The 25,000-nt window shown below is 46.7% G+C and overlaps 1 protein-coding gene across 1 annotated transcript in view; it reads left to right on the top strand.

Moving 5' to 3' along the window:
* The window catches only part of LOC138516409 (EF-hand calcium-binding domain-containing protein 6-like), a 697,038-nt gene that overhangs the window by 290,695 nt on the left and 381,343 nt on the right, over positions 1 to 25,000 (top strand). Inside the window, exons 11-12 of the mRNA XM_069631506.1 lie at positions 13,992 to 14,099; positions 15,358 to 15,423. Of these exons, the coding sequence (XP_069487607.1) occupies positions 13,992 to 14,099; positions 15,358 to 15,423 (174 nt within the window). The remainder of the gene's footprint in view (positions 1 to 13,991; positions 14,100 to 15,357; positions 15,424 to 25,000) is intronic.

The following is a 25,000-nucleotide window of genomic DNA, read 5'->3' as shown; positions in this document are numbered from 1 at the left end:
TTCATGAAACTTCTCGCAGTATACACTACTGGATATCAGGAAGGCCTGATCATATCATATGCATGGTGGAAAATTCCTAACACTCTGAATCTCCTCACCTTATGTCACACCCCTGGCTCGAGGCTGAACTACAAGGAGGAACTATATCTATGCTTCTATGTGTGCCCTTGGTCTTGCACTAGTCTCCTGTGCCCCTGAATGCTTCCCCTGTTCTCCTCTTTCAAACCTATTTCTTTCTTCCATTTCAAACCTACTTACCCTTTCCTTACCTTACTTTCCTGTCCCCTTCTCCTCTTCACTCAGATCCATTTCTGCATCCCCGTTTTTCTTTTTTCTTTTGCTCTTGTTTCTGCCTTTTTATTCCTTGCTTCTGAACCTACCATCTTGCACTCTTTCCCTTTTTTCTTTTCTTGTACCTCCTCTGACCTGGACCTTTTTATTGGCATGCTATCCTCTTTATTTCCTGCTGTCTTATTTCCCCCCCCCTCGACCTTCTTTCTCTTGCCCCAAAGGGTCTGTGGCCCCCTGCACTACTCCTCTTCTTGGGGCTACCACATGCCAAAATGGCTGCCGCCACACTCACCGATCCAACCCTTTTTAGGCCTTCCCTGCGCCCTTCTTATATGTTCTTTATCTCCTCTCTCATTCCCTCCCCATTCGACCTGCTGGCTTTAAAATTCTAATGGGGGCTGCTATCTACTCTTCTGAGGGAGCCGCTGCTTGCGCCACCATTGCTCCCTTTTTCAACTCTTTTTTTCCATGAAAGGAACTCGCTTTCCTTTCTTTCGCACAACGCCAGCCCACTAACCAATCTGTATATGCCGGCGCCATGTATCACTGTATTTTCCTCTCCCATTTCTCATACAATGCCCCCGTGGACGGGATAATTCCCACCCACCCATGGGGCCCTGTTACTGTCCTTCTTTGTGTTCTTTGCCTGCGCTTCCGGGACTGGGCACGTCATGTGTGCCAGTGGCTTCACGAATTTGATTCCAGCCATGGTGCATTCATACTTTGTTTTTGGGGAGCTCCTGAAGTGATGAGTCCTCCATATGGAGGCGCCGCCATGGGCCTGCAAGAGCAGCATCATTAGGAGCTGCCTTGTGCGCCATGGCTGGGCCTTTAGGGCTATTAGTTAGAACTACCGGGGGGAGAAGGGGAAGGAGCGCAGCGACGGAAGATGAGGGTCTTGCCTGCATCGAGTGGGCTGCCGCTAAAAAAGGTGCCGAGCTGCGGCATCAAGTCCAGGATCGGACTGGGACAAGAAATAGACCATAGACACCTCCAAAAAAAGTGGCCCTCACACGCCCGCATCCGTGAATCGCGTAAAATCACAACTTTACAGAAAATGGTACTTATGAAGGGTTAATGATGTTTGTTGCATGTAATGTTTTGAGTAAATCCTTGAGAAAACCAGTCATAACATTCTTTTTTTTTTCTTTTTTAATAAAGACAACATCACATAGCTAAATCCTATACTTATTTTGCAGAACCAGAATCAAGGCATGTCTACTAGTTGCCACCAGTGATGAAAATAGATTGCCATTTAATAAGCAATACAGCCAAATGATGACACCGGAAAGTATCTTGCCTGTTGCATTTATGCTCAAACATTACAACCCAACTCATAAAATAAAATAACTGCGTATTTACAGTTCTGCAGAAAGTCTTTTTTTCTGTTGAAAGTCCTGTAGATCGAGGCAAAATCTGATGATACACAAAGATGTAAAGCTGATTGATTCATATATTGTCCCCTACAACTTGCAGAAAACCACATATTTTTCCCGCAACCCAAATACAGGGCAATTGGCACATTCCGGTAAACAATTACTTTACATTAAAATGTCCGTATTTTCTGTGCAAGGCCACACTAAAGATATGACCATTGTAAATTAGCATAAACAATTTCAGATTATTGGGGATTTTATGTGATAAGAAAGAATAGGAATACAACAAATCAATGGGTAGCTAGGAAGTCACTGTCGGCTATTGCAAGAGAAAAATAGAAAGAAAGACGAGGCTAGGAAAATTGAGGATGCCAAGCTAGTTCAGAGGAAATTGTCAAAATATGCCATAGAAGGGGTGGTATTGACAAGCGTAGAAGGATTGCGAATGCAGGAAGCAATGGGTACATCGCAGGTGAATAATCGGTGCCCGATGGACCAATGTGGAAATGGGTTTTTGCCACGAGGCAGAGGTATGGGTTATAGAGGAAGAGGAGGATTTCACAATAATCAGTAATCTTGCGATACTATTCTAGATGCCCCTGTCGTTGCTTCCTTTATCGGAAGGAACTCTTCCGTTCTGTCCCATCGTATTGCTCGGCTTGGCCCTGCTGGTTCCTTACAAATGTGACTAATATCAAGATCCTGCTGTCTTCTCCTTCGTTCTAGTTCTTTATCTAATTCCCTTTGTTTTCTCGCCTGCCTTCTAATTCTGTCTTCCTCTTGTCTTTGGTCTGCTCTCCTCACTCCTGCCCTCCTTTCTTCTTCCTCTCTTTGCCTCTGTATTCTTTTGTCCCTTAATTTCTGTGCTTCCTCCTCTCTCTTCCTTTCTTTTATCCCTCTCTTCTATTGCTCTCTGCCTATTGTCATACTTTCTTTGCTCTTCTGCCCGTTCCTCCTTTTTCGCTTGCTCCTCCTGATACATCTGTCCTCGTCGCTCCCTGCTCTTTCTTTTATGCTCATCTTCCTTCAATCTCTTTTCTCGTTCCCGGTCTTTTCTATCGTGTTTGTCCTTGTCTTCTCTTTGCCTAACTTCCTCAATGCCTTTTCCATCTAGCTTGAGTAGTATCTGTCCTCCCATCCATTCGCTCTGCACGAGCGTTACCTCATCAGCTTTAACCTTCTCTCCCTTCCATCTCTTAATCTCTCGTTCTATTTCAGTCGATGCATACCATTGCTCACTCTTCTCTTCTTTGTCTTGTATAATCTTAAAGATCTCATCTTTTCTCTTATTCTCCTCCGGGCTATTATTGCTGCTATCAGCGGACGGTTCGTATATCGGATTTGTTTGTTTGTTTGTTTATTTTACTTATATAGCACACCTGACACAGGGGTATCTGGGCGCTCGTGAGGTAAAAAGACGGTTACGAATTACAATCAATGAAACAGTGAATTACAGATTACAGTGATGAAAGCAGAGAGGGTTAGGATACCCCGTCGCCGCTTTTAGTTCCTTGAAAGGATACAACCCTACTTCTTCCACAAGGGCGCCTTTCCATTCAGGCGAGCTAAGGGGAGTTGAAGGCTCAACACCTTCCTCCTCACACTGGCTAAGCATCCACTCCTCAGGTGGCGGACCTTGCCTCTCTTCCTGGTACATTTTCCACAGCTATAAGATAGCTAGTCTTTTCTCTAATTTCTTCCCCGTGTAGGCAGCATGCAAGTACGTGGTCATTAGTTGCAATACCACTCTTGACAGTGATCCCCCTTGTGGCCACGACATGAACATCTTATCTGCTGTGTCTTTCACCTATTCTGCACTATACTTTTTTAACTTGGGCTTGTGCTTTGACAGTGTCTTGCATAAGTGCATCCAGAGGAGTGTCCCCCATTGTGACATGTCTCAATTGACTGACAATACTTATCAGACTTTATAAAATGCTCTCACCACTTTTTTCAATACTTTTAAAACAACAAATAGGAGCACACACCAACAATCGTCGCTGAAGCCTCTACGTTTTCAATTTGCTATTCCTAACTCTGGATTGGTACCAACCACTTCACTAGATAGTCACTATAGCTCTTTGACTTTGTCTTAATTCCTTCACAACTTTTAGCAGCCTTCAACACCTTTACTTAATACATAAAATAAACACTGTGATCACACTTTTTCTTTTCCCTCACCTTTACTTATACCCTGTACAGGGTTTGAGACATCACCTTATGCAAACCTGTTTGCACGTTATAGATTTCACTCTACACCGACTGGAGTTTGAAATGTCTCCTTCTGAAGCTCCCTTGAGCCAGGACTCTCTGATGGTATCTCTATCTTTACACAATATTTCCCATTACTCACAATGTACTCAGCAGAGTACAAAAGCATATTAACGTAACCCAGCATAACATAACATAATGCCCCATAGCATAACATGGCATAACATAACAGCCTCATGCCGTGTGCTTTTGCCCTTTATCCACCGCCATGCCATTCTCATTGCCCCAAAAATTGCCCCATGGCACCTGATATGCCTAATGCCACTCTCATTACCCGCAAATCCCTTTCTTCTGCACGCCAGCTCTAAACTTTTCTCCTTTTGCCTGAACATAACAGGAAGCATGTATACAGGTGTCACCTCTCTTTCTACATTCTGCCATCCGCTGTCCTGCGCATGCCAATGGCAGTATATTTTAGATAGATTTTAACACCAAAGGCTCCTTATGTATTACGCTCACCAGCAATATTAATGAAGGCTTTGTTGTTATTTTGGGTACAATGGAAATAAGTGAGTGTGCTTCCCCCAGGAGCGTGCAGGTAAGTCAGAGGGCCTCATTACGACCCTGGCGGAAAGTGACTGACCGGACCGCAACAGCGTAAATAGCGTTTCCGCCATTGCACGAAGGAGCAAAGTGCGGCCAATCACGACCCATCGGGCATGAGCATTACGCCATGGCGGAATCCGAAAGGCTGCGATGGCGGAAATGACCCCAAAACGGCCCTTACCGCCGCCGTACGCTGCACCAGGTGCAATACCGCCACCCATCTTAGCGGCCACCGTAATGAGCGGTCACCGTAACGAGCGTGCACCGCAAATTACGGCCACCGTAAATATACGGAAACGGAAGTAAAAGCATGTGGCCGGAACGGGAAACAGCACGCCGCACAACTATAAAATCCGAATCCCAACACAACCATAAAAAATCCGACCCTGACACACATCCCAACCCGTTAGCAACCCCAGTTAAAAAAATAAATATGGGAAAGGTAGCCAAGAAAGCGTGTGACCGCAAGCGGCAGGTACACTTCTCCCGAGAGGAACTGACCGTGCTCACCGAGACCCTCCAGGAAAATTCCGCCGTCGTCTTCTCCAGTCAAATGACCAGGACGGCCCTTGCCAACAAGAAGGCCATATGGGCCCTGGTGGCACAGCGCGTAAGTGCGGTGGGGACAACACCCCGCACGCCACAGCAATGTCGCAAGCGGTGGGACGACCTGCGGATCCGCGTACGCAGCATACTTTCTGCGAACAGGAACATCGCCACAGCTACCGGGGGGGGTTCAGAGTCGCCCATCAAGTTGACCCCCTGGGAGGAAATCTGCGCCTCCACCATAGGAATGGAGAGCATAGAGGGAGTCGGAGGGATGGAGAAAGGAGTGCCGACATCCGGAGAATCAGGTAGGTTGGCCAAGAGAAACAATGCGAAATCCACAAACCACGAACATGTGCAGTACCATGTGACCCCATAGTGCAATACATACTTTGCCCTGACAGCGCCCTCTAAAAGTCAGAATGAACAAACAAATCAATCAAGAAGCCATAAACAACCCCTACATGTGCAGCATGCACCCCCTAACTGCAGGCAGCCAAATGAATGCATCCTCAATCCACACGAAAATGAGACCACCTCCAAGGCCCAGTCCCAAATCAGCCTCATGTACCACCCCAATGCTTTTGATACGTTGCCATTCCAAATCCGACAGACCCATAACTAACGCTCGCCCCTCTTTACTCCACCACAGGGTCCGATACCAACGACGAGCTGCAGGACACCCCTACCAGCACGCCTGCAAAGAGGGCCAGGACCAACGTCCCAAGAGCCTCCACCTCAGGTGCAAGGATCAAGACACGGCAGCAGCAGGAATCAAGTGGCAGCACACTGGAGGGGACTGCAACAGGCACCCCAGCAGCCAGCAAGTCCACAACCCCAGCACCACAGGTCCCCCCAAAGAACGTATCTGATGGCACTGCCTCTGGTGGTAGCAGCACCATAGGTGACACAGCTGTCATGCCAGCATGCTCCGACACGGAAAACAGTGCTGGCGACGTAGGTACCATCCATGACCTTTCCCAATCCCCCTGCATGTTCCATCCCCTACACCATGACGAAACCACGCAGGGGCACCCTGAAGACGACGACTGGCCAACCCCCACAAGTCCTGTGCCAAGGCAACATGTGTTGAGCAGCCCCCCTGTCACACCACCGCAAATGTCCATGGCCCAGCAGAGGCAACAGTCCCTCGACCTGCTGATCGAGCAACAGCAGGAAGCGTCCACGCTACTCAAGGACCATGCAAATGAATGCGGGGGTTCCAGGGCAGCCATGGAAACATCCACCGAGACACTCAGGGCACAAATAGAGAAAAGTAGTGAGAGCCTCAGGGGAGAAATGGAGAGAAGCACCGAGAGCCTGAGAGCACAAATGGAGAAAAGCACCGAGAGCCTGAGGGGGGAACTGCATGCGACGTCCAAAGACGTTTGTGCTGAACTTGCTGCTGTGCGCCGTGTGCTCTCGGAGCTCTCACAAACCCTCAGAGACATGCATGGACGCGAGCAGGCAGAGACATCATCCGTGGCAAGTTCCGTCCAGGGCAGCCCCCAACGCAGATCTGGCAGGAACCTGCGCTCCACGGGCAGGGGTGCCCCTGATACCCGTAGAGGGGGCTTGCAATAGCGTCTACCCACGGACAGCATGCATATTTGGACACTGGTGTTGGGGGGTGAGGTAGTAGGGTGGAGGGGGTGTGTTGGGCTTCACTGGGTGGCGGGTCCATAGGGTGTATAAATCAAATCACATTAACAATACAGCATCTCATAATCATCCAATGACATGTGTGGACATTGATATTTGCGTACGAGGCCTTCATAGGCGTACAGTCCACAATGTGCCTGTACTACACACACACAGTGCCACAGGTCCCCTTTCCGTGTAATAGGCACCATGCGTGGTTGCTAGAAGCATGCATCTATGATGCTCTGTCGGATTGCACGTGCATCCTGTGCCTCATGGACTCCTTGAGGTGCCTCCACATCCCCACCCTCATCATCATCATCATCTTCAGGTGCATGCAGTACAGCGTCAGGGGGCATGGGCACATTCCTACGTATGCACATGTTGTGCAGCATGACACATGCCATGACCATCTTAGAAACCTTCTCATGGCTGTACATGAGTGCCCCGCCAGACCTGCTGAGGCTGCGGAAACGAGCCTTCAGTAGGCCGAATGCCTGTTCAATGACCACACGGGTACGTGAGTGGGCATGGTTGTAGTCCTCCTCATGCTCGTTCTGTGGGTTCCGGATTGGTGTAAGGAGCCATCTCTTCAGTGGATACCCGGCATCACCTGTATGAGACGAATAAAGGGTGTCAGTGGAATGATAGTGCTAAGTAGCCCCCCCCCCCCCCCTGCAAGGTCATTGACGCATCAAATGGGCCACGATGTCATGCATGGAATGAGACTCACCGAGTAGCCAGGATCTGTGCCCTGCGTGTCGCTCCATGTAGCGTGGTATTCTTGTGTTCCTCAGGACCATAGAATCATGGGTAGATCCTGGAAATCTGGCACAACAATGCGTAAATATCTTGTTGGAGTCACACACCATTTGCACATTGATTGAATGAAATTGTTTCCGGTTGCGGTACTGGACCTCCATGGCATGTGGGACAACCAATTCAACATGGGTGCAGTCGATGGCACCAATGCAACCCGGGATGCCGCCAAGTGCATGGAATCCCACTTTAGCGTTGGTAATCTCCTGGTACGTGCGTGGTAGTGTGATGTGGTCGTCGGCGTGCTTCAGGAGGGCATCGTGCACTTGGAAGAGTGTCCGTGAGAACAGTGGCTGTGAAATGCCATGCAACTGTCCCACTGTGTGCTGGTAGGTGCCTGTGGCCAGGAAGTGGAGTGCAGACACCACCTTCAGTAGGGGTGGGATGGCGGTTGGGCTATCTATCATGCTCACGAGGTCAGCATGTGTCATGTCCACAATGGCGATTATGGTGTCCCGGTCCAAACGGTAGAGGGTGTGGATCTGCTCAGCAGTGAGGTCGAACGGATCGGCTCGGAGGCGTGGGATTGCGGGCCGCCTGCGTGGTGGTAGTGGCAGTGCTTGTGGGCCTTGCTGACCCTGCCTTGCCCTCCTCCTCCTCCTTCTCCTCCGTCTCCCCTGTGCGCCCGGTTGTTGTACCTGTTGTTGTTCGTCGTCTTCTTGTAGTTGTAGCACTTGCAGTGCTATCTGGTACCCCAGGCCCAACATCGCTAGTCCTGCCGGTAGCATTTTGGAGTGGGAGTGGTTGTGGGAGGGGTTTGGGTCTGCAATATATGTGCTGTCGGCCTGTATGGCCTCCACCTGTGCTGATTGAATGAATCTGTGGCAGATGCAATCCCTTCTGGCCGAGCACGTCCCGCACGTAAGGCTGCATTTGGCCGCATGGCATCTTGGGATTTGAATCATGTATCAAATCCCGATGGCAGTGTGATGTACTTTGACTGATTTTCATGCTATGCTCCCATTGTTACACATGCTATGATTGCAGCCGCTTACATACCTGTGAAGAGTCAGTGGTATGTAGGGCTCGATCGATGGCCGACCCTCATGCAGCACAGTAACGTACTTCACCGACGGGCGTGGCGTGCCATTTGTGATTGCAGCCAGTTAGCATCATGACACACAGCCGCACTACATTGATGTAATTGTGAATGCAAGCGTTCACAGAAGCCTTTTCGACGTAATGTTGCAAGTGAGGAATTCGAAGGCCAGCATTTTGGGTTTTGAAGTAGCGGCGAGGATACGCCCACAGGTCTGGCTGGAAATGTAACGTTCTATTGTAGAATGTCCTTGGGACATGGCCCATAACGAGCAGGCAATGAATGATATGAATTGAATGGGATGCGCAACAGCGTAGTGGACGATAAGGCAGGACGTTCCCAAATCCATCTTGCTTCACAACACTACAGATCCGGCCAGGGGCACAGTGGTTTTTGCGGACTGCATTACGCACAGACGCGATGGAAGTTTCACATATTATGTGAGTGAATATTCATGCGTTTTCATTGCGGGATGAGGGAATGATGTGTGGATGCATGGACTGATGATTCCGTTTAGGGTCTGCCATGTACATGGGTTTTTTGATTCACTCCCCTTCCCCTGCGTTATGTGATGCAAGGCTGCCATAGTGGGACATACGTCTATCTGCCCTTGTCGGATCCTCCCTGTCTCGACGCGCCTTCATACACTTGTGTCTAGGCACGTTACTAATCCCATGTCATGGGTTCTATCTTGACGGACGCATGCACAGTAACCGACGTTGACAATGGTGTATTTAGCTCGATTGGTTTCGTTATGATTCGATACTGATTTAGGGGTGTGTATATTCCTTTGGAGTGGGCTAGCATGCATATGGGTGTGGATTTGGTGTGTTGAATGAAGATTGTAATGCATCATGAGTCCCGTAATGCAATCGGTTGATTTGTGTTTCTTTTGGGTGACAGGTATCTCCTGCCCTATTGCAGATGCCATCTCTACGCCACTCCTCCAGATGGTTTTTACTCTCGACTCCTGCAGCTTCGGGTGAATCAGTGGAGCACCATTTCGATCATATGGGACGATCGCCAATGGGCCACATGCCCTTACGCTGTACTGGTGGCTAGGTGCAACATTTCGGCCTTTCAGCTCGACTAGTGCCTGCCTCATGGGACGGACCTGCGGTTCTTGCCGCTTCCATGTTGCCTTTTGGAACGTTGATGTAGGCCCTGTGTGCCATGATGGTACAGGGCGTCACACAAGTGGAAGCCGGTCAATTATTGCAGATGCAGCCCTCGGTGATGATGGTTGTTTTGGTGGTATTTTGCAAATTGCTGTGGGGCCTTTGTCATTTGGATGTGCATTTAAATTGTATTCCGATATTTGTCGTGTTGCGTTGTTCTTTGCAGGTGATGTGGCGATTTTCGCTTTGTGGCGGTATGTATTGCGTGATGATCTGCATTGTGTTCCGCCTTCTGAGTTGAGTTGTGTGGTACAGTACTGGCCGCGTTTGCCTACGTAGCACAGTATGGTCACGGATAGGGGCTGCCATTGTGACTGTTTACATGATGTGCTGTTCAGGGGCGGGGGATTGGCTTTTGGCCGACTGGTGCCTGTCAGCCAGGTCGATTGGTGGAATGATGGGTTGTTCAGAATGTGGCTGGTCACAGGTGACTGTGTTTGCGTGCGTTTGTTGGAGGGGGACTGGGGTCATGTCCATTGGAATAGCTTCTGTATTGATGCCATCTGTGCCCTGCAGCTCCCATCGGCCCCTCTTGGGATGAGCCTGGCTGCTCAGTCACTCTGCCGACTTGTGTGGTACATGCTTCTGCTGATGGTTGGTTTGTTTACTGGCATGAGTACAGGGCTGGTGCAATCCCCCTCAGGATGCTGTTTTGGATGTTGCCTTGCGCTGGTGGCAAGCGATGGGGGACTACTGTTGTTTTGTGTCATGTGTTCTTGATTTTCATTTTGATGTATTGTACCTTCACATGCCTGTGCTGCGTCAGTACGGCTATGGTGACATGCCGTACATGGATGCCCACTCACGGGGCGCTTTGAGCCCCTGCATGCTTTTCTACGTTGGCATGCATGGGTGAATTGTGGATTTCACTGGTTGCATAGTGTGAGTACATTGCGCCTGCCAGGAGTTGTGCAATGAGGCCAGGGAGTGGAGTACAGGCACTCAGTGGGCCATTTACGGTTGGTTCGCGTTGCCGTATTTCTCGCCATGGCGGAATGGTACTTTACGACGTGCTTGATGGCGTTCAGTACATGTCCGCTAGGGTCAGAATTCGCGTACCGTTGCGCCATGGCGGTGATTCCGGTTTTGCAAGGCGCGCGTGCGCGTACTTGGTGCAGTTAGCGTTGCCGTTCACTGCGGTGTCGCTAATGGCATCGTACTTTACGGTGACGGGTCATGATCGCAACGAGCGGTGTTCGATGGCGGTATTGCATTTCCGCCATCATTTTTCCATTTCCGCAAGGGTCGTAATGAGGCCCAGAGAGTGGAAAACATATGAAGAGATTGGGGCCATCGAGTCGACATGATATCAAGGATTGAGGTGCGATGAGTAGGAAAATATAAGGGTTGTAAAGCGAATTAAAGGATAATATTTGTAAAGGTAGTGGGAGGGGTTTGGATCTCAGATACGCTAAAACATGTGTAGGTCTTTCTAATATAAAAGTCCTAAGAACCTAGGATTTTAAGCATGCAATGTGCCTTAAAATATGGCTGCCATTTATCAACATAATTGGATAGCCTCTCTAGGTCATTTGTGCTGTTAGCCCCAATGAGACTTGAAGTGCTTTGATAGGTGGGTTTGTTCAGCTTGCAAACGTGTGTCCCATAAATACCAACCCCTTCATTGATAAACCTGTAGAAAAAAGCACAACACCAACTCATACATGATATGGAATCTAGCAATCTACTATACTGCAACCAATTTGAAGTCCAGCCTTCTGACACTGCCCTGCTACATATGAAGGAAGTGTTACTGCCAACACTGCACAAAACCTCCCCTCCTGTTCTGCTTCTGTTTGACCTCTTGGCAGCTTGTGCCACTGTCCATCACTCATCCTGTTTTAAAGACTTAAACATTCATTTGGCATCAAGAGTTTTGTTTTCAGCTGGATCATTTCCTTCCGGCAGGAGGCAATCATAAATGCCTTTCCTGATCCATTCTCATCTCAACCTTTAAACGTCAGATATTGTGTCCCCAAGGCTGTACGCTATCTCCATGGTTGTTCCATTACTATGTAAAACCCCTGGCTGAGATTTTTATTTGTTCTCCGTCCCCTGCCATATGTATGCTGATGACACACACATTGCTTTTAAAATAACTAACCTGGCTGGAAATACCCCAAATATGTCATCCTGTCTAAGATGAAAAGAAACTCAATAGTTGATGAACACTGCTGTGTTAATGCATTGATTAAAGTAAGCCATTCTGATGGGGTCGAATAGTCTCTCGATACTCCCCTTTAACTGAACATCCACAATGGTTCCCCCCAACTTCTAAAGAGGAAGTCAAGAACCTGGACTTCTTCTACAATGACAAGACCTCCTGCAAAAGACAGATGAGGGAGCTATCAAAATCCTGCCATTCACACCTTTGCATGCTTGAACGCAGCGTGCCTTTCTCACTATGGAGCACAAGATGGAAGTTGCACAGAGCCTTGCTGTTGACCTGACTGCATTATTATCATAGTCTTCACTTGGTCCTCCTTAAATACCTCATGCACATCCTGCAACCCATTGAGAACAAGGCAACATGGATCACCCTGGGGCTAAACCCCCAGGATCACATCTGCCCTTTCTTGAAGGCCAATAATGGACTTTAAACATGTGCATATCACACAGAGGGCAATCTCTGGCGGAGGCCCCCTCTGACATTAGATTGTGCATCAAGATATACATTCCGTCAAGTGAGCAGAGGTCCACAATGGCGAGAGGGCTATCCTCTACTACTTTCAATGATAAGAAACAAGGAAAAAGGTTGCTTAGCTGTGGTGTCACCTGTCTCTAAAACAACCTACCCTTGACCATCAACTCTGAAGACAGCCACCTGAAATTCAGTAAGCTGCTAAAAACCTATTTTTCCAACAGGCTAATTGTAGTGAACTGGAAAATTGCCACCTGCCTGAGACATGAGGACAGAGACTGAGCACTTCTAATTGTTCAGGTGTCTCTTACGCATTTTGCATTGAGCAGATAATGCTCTGGTCTTTTCAAATATGCTGAAGCAGATGGCACTTTGCCCCACACGTCCTGCTTTTTTCCGGGTTGGTTGGTTCTGCATTTATTATTCTTCTGCAGTTGTTGCTGTGCCCTATATTCTTGTGTTCCATGTGTTTATAAAGAAAACCAAAATAACGACATAGATTTTCAGTGACACTTTTACTCCTTTACCCCACCCCCATATATAGTTTAACTAAAATATTCGACTTTTGTTTGTTTATTTATTTGGTAATGCATCCCGAACCCTTGGGTAGGTGGGCGCAACAGAACAAGAATACTCAAGGTTAGTTACAAAGAAGAACAGTAGGTAAAACATGTAGAGACAGGTTTCATTGCCAATTGCAGGTTACAGTGAGGCAATGATAACGTAGGTCACATAATACATAATACAATAGGTAGTGTAGAGGGTCACATAGATGCACATAGATACAGAGATAGCGGTGGCGCCCTGGCCGATGTTACTATAAGACAGTCGCATTGGATGTGAGGCAGGGGAGAGGGTGTCAGGTATCGGCCAGAGTAGGGAGACATATTAATAATGGTCGTTAGTTCGCAGCTAGTTTAACAAGTCACGTCTAAATTTAGGGTAGGGCTGTTCCATTCTTAAGGCTGTCGGGAGAGCATTCCAGGATAATGTTGCTTTAACCGGGAAACCACCACCTTTGGTTCGCTTGAATTTAGGGATCTCCAGTTGGTGGACGTTAGCAGATCTGGTAGGGCGTGTTGAAGTTCTCCTATTTATTCTTTCTGAGAGATAAGGTGGTGCTATGTTAATCAGACATTTAGAGGTGAGTGAATGTCGTTATTCAGGTGTCACTGAAAATGTTTGTTATTTATTTTTCCTTATTAACACTGCATACCGTATTCTTGCACGTACCTATATCTTGATCTGATATTATGACTTCCCCTCTACCCTTACCTGTACGTACAATGGTCTGAATGCTCTAACAATTGTAATGGTACCCAGTCCCTTGCCTGTGTCACACATGTAATTTAATTTCAAATGATGGTATGTGTGTGATTCACTAGGGCCAGTGTCTGCAGTCTGCAGCTCTCCAAACGTTTTGACTTATGACTGCCATGATCCTGCTCCCTTGACTACACTGGCTAGTGCTGATGGAAGTTGTAGGTCAAAACATCTGGTGAGCAAAAGACCCCTGCATTAGGGTAGCTCAGCCTAACTGTATCAATCAGAAAACAAAATGGTCCCCATGTTCAGGAGTACTGTCCACATGCGTGCAGGGCGTGTCCACTGTAGACTCTATTGAAAATTCTCTGTCTTTGCAGGTTCCATAGAGAGGGAGGCATCAGCCCAGCGACTACAATGACAGCAGTGGAGGCCAAACTGGCAAACCTGTTCCAGTCCGATTTCCTGTCGCTCTTGGCCACATTCCAGTAAGATTTTGATTGGGTTGTTGTTCCTCCTGGGCGTGTGTCCTTATTTGCATGAAAGGTTCAGAGCACGGTCCTCCGCTAAACGAAAAGGGTGTGTGGGTGGAGGTTAAATACTGTAGCAAATAACTGATTCCACAGCATCAGAGTAGAAGTTCATGGGCCACAGTTAATAAACAATCATAGCATACAGGGGAGGCTGACCAATACAGTAGGGCAAATTCAGCCCTGCGTTGAGGGGCCATTTTCTTTTTCTGGATTTGCCCATTGCTGATTTCCGAATCCAAAGGCAGTCCCAAAACAGTATCCCCACCTCATAACAAGGCCAAAGTCTACTGGGTTGGGTGGACACATTTCTAGGTCTGTCTAAAATGAATGTTTCACTGCTAACAAACATCGGCCCTCATTACAACTCAGGCGGTAAGGGGTTTACGGCGCCGTAAACAGCGCCGACCCTTACCGCCTGAGTACGAGGTCCCTTAGCGCCATGGCGGACTTAACACCTGCTTTTAGCAGGTGTTAAAATCCATGGCGCTAAGGGACCATGGAGTTAATTACGCCACCGTAATTTACGGTGGCGTAATTAACGCCTTCCCCACTCCCATTATGCCCTATGGGGCAAAAATGGGAATGGGGAAGGGTAAATGGGGATTGGGGACTTACCGCCCCGCCAAGGTCGGAATGGGGGGGTAAATCCGCCAACCACCATGGCGTAAACGTAGTTTACGCCATGGTGGTAAAGTCACGGCCCAGGCGGTAACTTACCGCCTGGGTTGTAATGAGGGCCATCTTCTAAATTGGTTGCTAAAAGTGACAATCAGTGCAAACGCATTTAGCAGAGCAGAAAATGTACAGAGTTTGCACAGAAAGACACGCACTATTACCCCGCTGGTTTATAGCTCATGGTATGTGGTAATACAGAAAAGCCCAAATTCCCGGCAGAAGCACAATTAGCTCACAACTAGACTGGGCACACTGCACCCCAGGGTGATTTTGCCCACGGAGGAATGTGCCCAGGCTTCAGAACGAGGCTGGGAGCGTGCATTGTATGTGTTGCTTGGTGTGCCTTCTTATGCTTTTAGTTCTGCGTTCGTTCCTGGACATGCACGGGCCAATTGTCTGCAAGAGTAGTGGAGATTCTAACCAATTCAATGAGACAAGTAGCACATGCTCTTACTCTTACAGAATATTTGAATTCTTCCCCAGCTGTGAATTTCCATTTGCACTCATACTGTGCTTTCTGCTTTTCTCTACATTGTAGTAAAATTGATAAACTGGAAAGAAATATTATCAGCCAACAAGAATTTCGGGCTGCGATTGAAAGTCGGTAAGTTCCAATTTCCCTTCTCAGGAATGGCTGATGATTTTCTTTTGACTTACACAGGCACTGATTAAAGAACTGCAGCTAATCGTATAGCCGAATGCCATGCAGTGTTCTGTGAAACACTAGATACATAACTACCCAGGGTTTCAGCCATGGCTAATGGGCGTATAACACAAACGTAGTGTAGTTGTAAAACAATGGGGATAACTTCTTGACCTTCCTGGCCCAAGCATCCAACATGGAAGACCACCTTCCAGGGAGTGATCGTGGATTGAGGAAGTCACAACAAAACTGAATTGCAAGTATTGAGCAGGAGATAAGCAAGACCTGCATTAGCAAATCAACATGAAGTAGACAAATAAAAGGTTTACAAAATTTAGCAGAATGTAAATATAGACACTTTTATAGCATTAATGTAGGGTGCAACGACAGAAACCATCTGGGGCCATGGAATATACTGTGGTCTAGGCCCTCCCTTTTCTAACAATGGGAACTGCGAAATCCCAAATCACACTCATCCCCCATAGTCTGCCTGTCCATAGCAGGGACAATGGTTCCACACGTCTTCTTCCTGGAAGTGACCTTAATCTACTTACATAAGGTGGCGAGGCCACCCTCACACTATGGGATCGATAAGGCTCCGCCAGAGGCTCTAGCATCCTCAGTTTAGGTAGGTCTAGATCTGACCATCTCACTTCTTTATCTCCTTGGAAAACTCCCCTCAGGTCCATATGCACTAGTGCCCTCTTCCCCACGGAAGGTTTCCCTGTCTTCATCTGACATATCTTATCCCCAACTAGTGTGGCTCCCATCTTTCTCATCTCTGTTTATTGTTAACGTGTCCAAAGACAAGGCTCTGTGCTCGATGTTGAAAAGACCCCCCTCTTTGCCTCGTGACTGAGCTCCTTCAAATGAATCATCTTTCCTTTATTGATTCATTTTTGGTCCTCATCTCCTGATAAGCTTTCTTTATTCTGTCTCCAGTAGCTTCTATATCAAAATTATCTTCTACGTCTACTCTAGAAGGTCATGGTATTGGTTCTTGCGTCGGGAAGAATTCTTCTATGTCTTCCCATGTCCCTACTGGATTTGGTACCATCAACTCTTTATCCGTGCGATCAAAGTTGCGTGCCCTTTTTCTTCTCTTTCATTCTATTTTGTTGTCAAATTCTCTTCGACTCTCTAACCATTTGCTCTTCCTGTTTTTTGACCTCTCTTCTTTCTTTTGCTCTACGCACTTCTTCATCTCTTCATCTTTGAATTCTTTTATCTCTTACTTTCTGTTCTTCCTGTTATTGCGCTTTGCCTATTATCATAGTTACTCTGCTCCTCTGCTCACTCCTGTTTTTTCAACTGTTCATTTTGATACAGCTGTTCCCGTCTTTGTCTACTCTTTCTTTTGGCCTCATTTTCCATGAATCTTTTCTCTTGTTCCTTATCTTTTTTATATTGTTCGTCCTGATCTTCCTTTTGCCTTACTTCCTCAATGTTCTTTCCATCAAGTTTGAGCAATATCTGACTGCCCAGTCATTCTGTATGAGCGCTACCACGTCAGCTTTGTCTTTCTCTCCTTTCCATCTCTTTGTTTACCTTACTATGTATAAAGACATACCTGGTTGGTAACTTCTCTCCTTGTCCCATTGGACTTTAAAGAATACATCCATTTCTGGAGTCTTTTCTGGACTCTTGTCGCTGCTATACGCAGGCGACTTATGTATCGGATTGCTATACCCTGTCACTGCCTTAAGCTCTCTTAATGGATATACTCCTTCATCTTTTGAACTATCGCCATTTACTTCAGACGTGGTAGGGGGAGCAGAAAGCTCAACACCCCCCTCTTTACACTGGTTAAGCATCCAGTCTTCAGGAGGTGGATCTTCCCTTTCCTCCTGGTACATTTTCCAGAGCTCTAAGCGTGCTAATCTTTTTTCCAATTTCTTTCCTGTGTACGCAGCATGCAAGTACGTAGTAATATGTTGTAAGACTGCCTTTGACAGCGATACCCCTTGTGGCCATGGTATGAACATTTTGTCTGCTTTGCCCTTAACCCATTGTGCACTATATTGCTTGAGCTTGGGTGCATGTTGTGGCAGCTGTTTACACAAGTGTATAAGCGGAGTAATATCCTCCATTATGACTGGTCACACTTGACTGTCAATACCTATCGTTATTTTACACATATAATTGCTTTTCAGAAAAATAATACAATATGTGCATGCACCAATCATCGCAGCTCCAAACCTCTATGTTTCACTTTACTTTAATCTACCTTTTCAATAAACATCATCATTCAATTAAATAAATAATCAAATTTCAGCCTTTCACCACAATCTATTGCCTTCTCGTTCTTCAATATTTCATCATTTCTTTACCACATACAACATATACAATATACAAATAGACAGACTCAGACAGACTGGCCGGCCCCAACATAAATCCTTGCCAGCGCTTCTCGTAGCTACTGTACCCCTAAATGACTCCAATCGGAGTGTAAATTGTCTTCTTTAGCAACTCTTGGTCTGCTCATATCCTATTTATGTCCCCTTGGACTTTAAAACAACTTCTTCTTAAACATCCCTTGATGAAGGATTATGGGCTTATCTTTGTGGAACACTCTTTGTCCACAACTTAAACTATGACGCTCTTTGTCCTTAACTTAAACTATTACGCTCTTCGTCCTTAAACCAAAAAACGAATACCCCTCCATTACTCTTTCACTGTTATCACTTTCCTCACTCAGTGTTCAGTCATTGTTTGCCATCTCCCTCAGTTTACTCACCATTTGCGTTTTCAGCTCCTGACCCTCGGGATCATCTCCTCCTCAACCAGCCGCTTCAGCCTTCAGTGCACTCAGCCTCCTGTAGAATTCGGGATGGGATTCCGTTTGAACCTGAGGGACCTGTCCCACCTGTACATGCAGGTTTTTTTTACTACTAATGGCCGCTATCCACAGGGAGCTTTACGTTCCTCCAGCTAAATGGCGGAGGACATCCGATAGTTCCGGGGCTCTAAAGCTTACTAGGTCAATGGGTCTTTAACCATCATCTCTTTGCTACCACGTGAACCTGTCTACCCAACACTAGGCCCTTTAAGACGAGGTAGCAATACTTTGAGATGAATGGGGATGCAGAATATATTTAAACATCAAAAATCAGACCACCGACTCAGGAAGTTGGCAAAGTAAATCTGTTTTATTTATTTTCAATTGTCTAAAACAGGGAGTACAACGAACATCAACGAACACGCTTGATCTTCTCACTCAGCGAGATTCATAAAAAACAGATTATATAGTAAAATCTTCTCATCATTGATGTCAATCTACATGGCAAACTACAAAAACCTACTTGGGAAAGTGATAGGCTTAATAGGAACATCTAGGTATACGTTCCATACTAGTCAGACAGAGTGATCAGGGTTTTAACATCAGGTGGGTAGCTTAGCCCTCCTCTAGTTCAAGTCACTTTGAACATCATCAAATACATGACATCCTATCGGTTATAAAACTATAGAGTTCTCTATTACGTGGCCCTCTATAATTGGTTGGCACCCTCGTACGCCTTAGTAATATTCCACACATGCTGGCAGCACGCAGGCTTACACTCATGTGCTGGTCGGCTGGTCTTGAGCATAGCTTCCCACCTAATTAGCCTGCCATCTATCATCCCTCTTGTCGTCTGCCAGTTAATTAGCCTTTGAACATTGGCCTTGCGAATGTTCTCTGGGCCTGGGAATAAAATGGAATACAGGCACACTTGTCTCTTGATTTCGATACAGCTCAATCCAGTATCTATTTTCATCCGACCATGTGACTCGAGACTATGGGCCTCATCACGACTTGGGCGGTAACGGTAACGCTATTAGCGCGGGCGGTATTAGCCCTACCGCCGAACTCCCCGGCGCTAATAGCGCTGGATCACGAGTTTAGCGGTAATGTAAGCCCCCATTCCCCACTGAGCCCATTCGGGAATGCCCCATTCCCCATTGGGCTCAATGGGGAATCTTCGCGCTAATACCGCCGGCGGATTTCCTGCCAGCGGTAATAGCGCAAATTTTCAGCAGATTTCCCCCCAGCTCAGAGCTGGGGCGAAATTTTGCCCAAGCCCTGATTCGGCGGACCCTTAAATCCGGCGGTAATAGCGCTACCGCCGGATTTAAGGGTTACTGCCAAAGTCGTCATGAGGCCCAATGTTTAAGAGCCTTTTGCTGTATTAACTCTATTAAATGAAAACCCTCTGATGTCTTCAATGTTCTTGCACCTCACCTCAAACAGGAATTTGTTCTTTTCACACGTTTTGTAGCATCTGCATGAACATCCAGGCTCACCACGACCTTGACTTCCTGGTCGCTTGGCCTGACAAGCCTTTCTTGAATTCACCATCATTCATTAGCTGTTTTTATTCTGTGCCACACTGAAAAAGCCTTTCTGTTCATGGGGTCCAGACTCTGCTAAAGTGCTTTTGTGGAATATCCATAGTCCATACATTCCTATACATATACATTGGCGCATCGCCACAATCTATTTAATACGTAGCCAGCCTCAAGAATACTTTATCTGCTTCCGTTATTGCCTCTGTTGAATTGTAAAATGACTTGATATCTTCTTTATTATTTCTGTAGCATGAGCATCTTCATCTCGAGCCCCAAATGTTGCTCATCTTTAACACCTTTTTTGCTTCCATAGAATGTCTGTACTCATCAGCGTCTTCTGGGTGCGTCAGCTCCGCTCTGCACAATGTCTCCATTCTTCTTCCTTGTTCGCTTTTCCCACTTCCTCTGGGATCTTATTCAAATGGCCATCATATATTTGTGTATGCATATATGGTTTTCTCAATGGGAACCTTACTTCCATGATTCTTTGCGGTATTGGTATGTTCACTGGCACTGAATATGTCTCATACTCTGACTCCCAACATATAGGCAGCATGGGTGCAGAGCTTTGAGTGGGGGTGCTTTGCTCCACCGCTACACTTCTCTAGAAAAAGTCTACACAATGATTGAGGGAGAGGGGATAGTGTTCTTGGTAAGCAATAACATCACGTTCCCAGCACTGTATTGGGTGATTAATAACTTGGGCCGTTACCACCTGGTACAGCCGAAGCATGGAGGGTTATGGTTAATTAGCATCCAATGGCAAATGCATGGGCGCTAAGGGTGAGGTAACAGTGGGAAAACACATGCCATGGAAAGAGAGAGACACATGGGTTCGGTTGATGTGAAAAAAATTATGGCCGCCAATGCAAATGTAAGCCCTGGCTCTGAGCGGAGACTGTCTTCCATATCTATGGCATGTGGACTGAGGTGCCGGAGAGAGCAGGTGCGCAGACATTGAAGATGAGGCCTGTCAACTGCGCCATCGGGGAAAGGGTAAAAAGGCTCAGAGGCAGAGGGCAAGCAATGGGAAGCAGCAAGGACGGGTGTAAGAGTAAGGGGGCAGTCCAACTAATGGAACACCTGGGGACGAGGTGCAAGCCAGCAGCTTTGAGCTCGGCTTGCATCCCTGAATAAAGTCAGCGTTCAGTGCTTTCAGGGAGATAAGAAATAAAGGGCGGCCCTAATGCTTCACAAAGCAATATTTGACGCACGTCCGAGGAAGTGTCTGGCATGTCCTCAGAATTCCAAGTATCTAAGGAGCCTTCAAAAGACGAGGGTGTTCATGTATTTAAAGCAGTGGCCTAACAGATGCAGTCGAGTATTCGTACCTGGAATGAAAGAGAGCAAAATCTATTTGAAAACGTGTGTTAAATGTAAATAATGTGCATTGAAACTTAACTAAAATCCAGATATTCACATCTAAAATTGATATCAAATCAAAAAAGGTCAACGCACTTTGCAAACCCTCTGTTCTTTTTGTTTTAAAGTAATCTATACTTTGTACATATAATAATGACAAGACTGCAATATAATATATTTAACAAATGTAAGCATTATATTCCTTTTACGATACTCCCCCATCCTTTCAGTCCTAAAAAACAATCTCACTCCAAATGTCTGTAGCGGATGATGCGTTTCAAAACATGACTGATAGCACCATCTACTGGGAACAACAGTATTGTCACTCATCTTTTCGTTTACTTTAGTGCACTAGAATGAGGAAGTGCTTTCAGGGAGCCCCAACCGTACCCAAGCGTCGTGGCAATTTTTGCAGAGGTTTTAGTTAAGCCCCTGCCCACTTAAAGCCCTGTCCGAGTTCCTCTGAAATTATTAGATTGGGTTGTAAGAATTCTCTGGGTGCTAATTACCCACGAGGTCTGCAGGCACCCTGCCGTTTTCGTGATTTAACTGTCACTGCCTCTACCCCCCACCCCCACAATTCATTTGTGAGATTGGCGCACAGGAGGCACCTCTCAATGAGGTATTGTGCCAGAAGGGAGACTTTGTGATACCTGACAAAATCACTGACAAAGTACAGCTCGCGTGCCATGGTGAGCACTCGTGTTGCACTAACACTGTCACGGCATGGAGTCCCGCCCACCCCCCTTAGCAGTGTGAGCGCTGGTATTAGGCCGCCCATGACTGCGGTATCCTTTAGTATTCGATTTTATCTAGTGATTGAATCTGATGGGCTTAATTCCTCTGAATTATGAAATCACAAATTACAAACGCCACCTCCAGTTTCCGGATTCCAGCAGGGACTTGTAAGGATTATTTTTAAAATGACAATGGCGCTTTTAATGTTGCTCATTAAAGCAAATGGTGCTGTTGGTATTAGTAGCAGCTTTGACATGAAATAATTAAAATATGTCACACTCAATTGCGTGTTCCCTGGTCTTTTTTTTTATTTACCCAAGTTCCCCCCAACTTTTCTTTGCCCAAATCATCTCATAAATAATCCTCTAGAGGGCAGTGCGCCCTTGCTTAGGTGAGGACCGACCGATTATCAAGCTAGTTTCAAACATTTAGCGCTGATTCCACTTCCGGGTGGACAACAACACAAGAGGGCAGATCTTCAGTTCTTAACTCATTCTGACTGAAACTCAAAGCACCACAATATACAAAATAAGGAAAAACGATGGCGCTCTGCCCGCATGTGCGATAAGCACACTTTGGCAGATGTGCCATAGATGCCTAACTTCGCTTCCCAAAAACAGTTCCTATTTGCAAACTGATAGACAAATAAAACGCCCCTGCGCACATCCGTATTCTCCCTCGCGCTTTTTCTATTTTGCGCTCTCATTTACACACATTCTTTCTCTTGTTCCTCCTATTCCTCTATCGATCGATCTACCTGTCTGTCTATCTATCCATACCTGTATGTCTGTCTGTCTCCCTCTCTAATAATAATAATAATAATAATAACTTAGCATTTATATAGCGCTATGAACCCTTGGGCCTCTGAGCGCTGCTTATTATTACCCACGGTGTGTGGTGCTCATTTATCGACATCGGAAGGATGAAAGGCTGAGTTTGGCTCTCTGTCTATCTAGTTATCTATCTGTCTGTCTACCTATTTAGTTGTGTACCTATCTGTCTATCTGTACCTGCCTGTCTATCTATACCTGTCTGTCTACCTGTCTATACCTGTCTGTATACCTGTCTATCAGTCTCTCTTTCTATAACTGTCTGTCTATCTATACATGTCTGTCTATTATGTCTCTTTGTCTCCCTCCACCTTTGTGCATCTACGGCTCATTCTATCTATTCTCTAAATGTATACACAGATTGACGTGGTTAACGGCTCACACGAAAACTCTATACAATTAGTACATGGATCAGAAGCAGTGCTTTAAGTGGGCCGTGGCCGAACCCCGGCAGCCTCCAAAAAGAGGTCCCACCACTTTGCAGCGGGTCATTGTCTCGCCATGGCCGTAGCCTCGATGGGAGATGAGCCCGCCATCATGCGGTCAGGCAGCTGTGACTGACAGAAGTGCCAGCCAGCCACAGCATCACTCAAACTAGTTTGCGCAAAGCTATGGCTGGCTGGCACTTGTGTTAGTCACAGAGCAGGGAACACACAACATCCCCAACATTAACACCCTTTTGTCTCCACTCCCTGTTGTGCCTGTTACAGCATAAGGCTGAGAGTAAGAATTCTGTCTCAGCTGTGCACTGTAACAGGCTCAACAGGGAGTGTAGACAAAAGGGTGTTAATATTTGAGCCATTAACCCCATGGTGGAGACATTAGCTTATCAAAGCCAAAATCTTCACCGCTTCATAATGCAGAGATGCAGTTCTCACTCTGCATGCATTTGAAGTTGGTGAGTAGCACACAAGGGGTGTGGAGGACATTGTACACTTGATAGAACAGCAGACGTAAGCTGCTATGCATACATTAGCATATGGTGTTCATCATTGCCCCTGTTGCGCAATAGCCACATGTCACCATTTGCGTTTGCTTTGGTTAGGACCCTGTAAAACCCTTGCTTGAGGAAGTGTTTTAACACATTGTGCCATGCAAGGACGTCTTCAGCATCACAAAGTTACAATATGGACAATGTACACAGCCACTCACATACCGTTCAGCACAGGCAACACAACGTCATGGAGCCTTGTATGTAAAGATGTGGTCAGGGTGAAAGTTGGCAGGCGCAATTGGAGATGGGGAGTGCATTACACATGACATGAGGAGAAAAACATGGGTTGTACTAGGTTGTGCTGTGTGTGGTGAGGCCCTACCAGTCAGTGACGGTAGAGCAATAGCAGAAGAGGAGTACAATGAAGACCACATGAAACTTGACACTTACACTGCAGTACGGTGTGTCATGTGTGCTACGCCCGTAGCCCCTTTGATGAATTGGTGGCCACCGTGCACCGCCAAATATGTGCACTGGGATGAAGTAGGTTTCACATTGTTGCCTTCGATGGGCGGTTTGTGATCATTGCATAACATGTTGGATTCAAGGGTGTGGGGATTGGTTGCAATTCGTACACTGTGTAGTCCATGCCTGGTCCTGATGGAGTGACGACTCCTTTAGTGTGTCCTGTGGGTGCAGTGGTAAAGTAGTGGATGATTAGACATGGCTGGGGTGACCTGCATGTACCTGGCCACTTGTTCACCTGCATGACTCTGTTATGTTGTGCTGGGTGTGGCCAAGGTGTACACTGTTGGGTGTATGGTAAACGGCTATAGGGTGTAGGCCAGGCAGCAAAGAGCTTAGGCCTGCACCATAGCACGCCACCATAACGCAGACATCCAGTTTTAAGTATGCATGTCTCCGAGGGTGGGAACGTTCAATAAATGGTTCTGAAGGACCTTGTAGATGTGGTAGAGCAGCACACATGACCTCATATGTGTGCAGTACCATATGGTGTACATTATTGCAGCACCTTGGACATTAGGGAGCCACATGGCGCTATTTGTGTTTGTCATGATTTGCCCTTTGCAGCACCCATCCTATGTTACGTTTGTGGATTGTGGTATGTGGCAAATGTTCCCCTTCATGAGGCCATTATGTTGTGCTGGGTGTGGGTAAGGGCTAGACTATTGGGTACATGGCCAAAGGCCGTAGGGCGTTGGCCATGCACCCAAGAGCCTATCCCTTGACGACAGCCAGCACACCATAATGCAGCCATGGAGAGTTGCCTCGGTATTTCTTAGAGGATGGTGACCTTTGAATAAGGGGTGCAGAGAGCATTTTACAC

This window comes from Ambystoma mexicanum, chromosome 6q (assembly GCF_040938575.1).
Source record: "Ambystoma mexicanum isolate Mex_15411 chromosome 6q, UKY_AmexF1_1, whole genome shotgun sequence".
Lineage (NCBI taxonomy): Eukaryota > Metazoa > Chordata > Amphibia > Caudata > Ambystomatidae > Ambystoma > Ambystoma mexicanum.
Note: the sequence above shows the minus strand (reverse complement) of the source record. Positions and strands in the feature narration are given on the sequence as shown.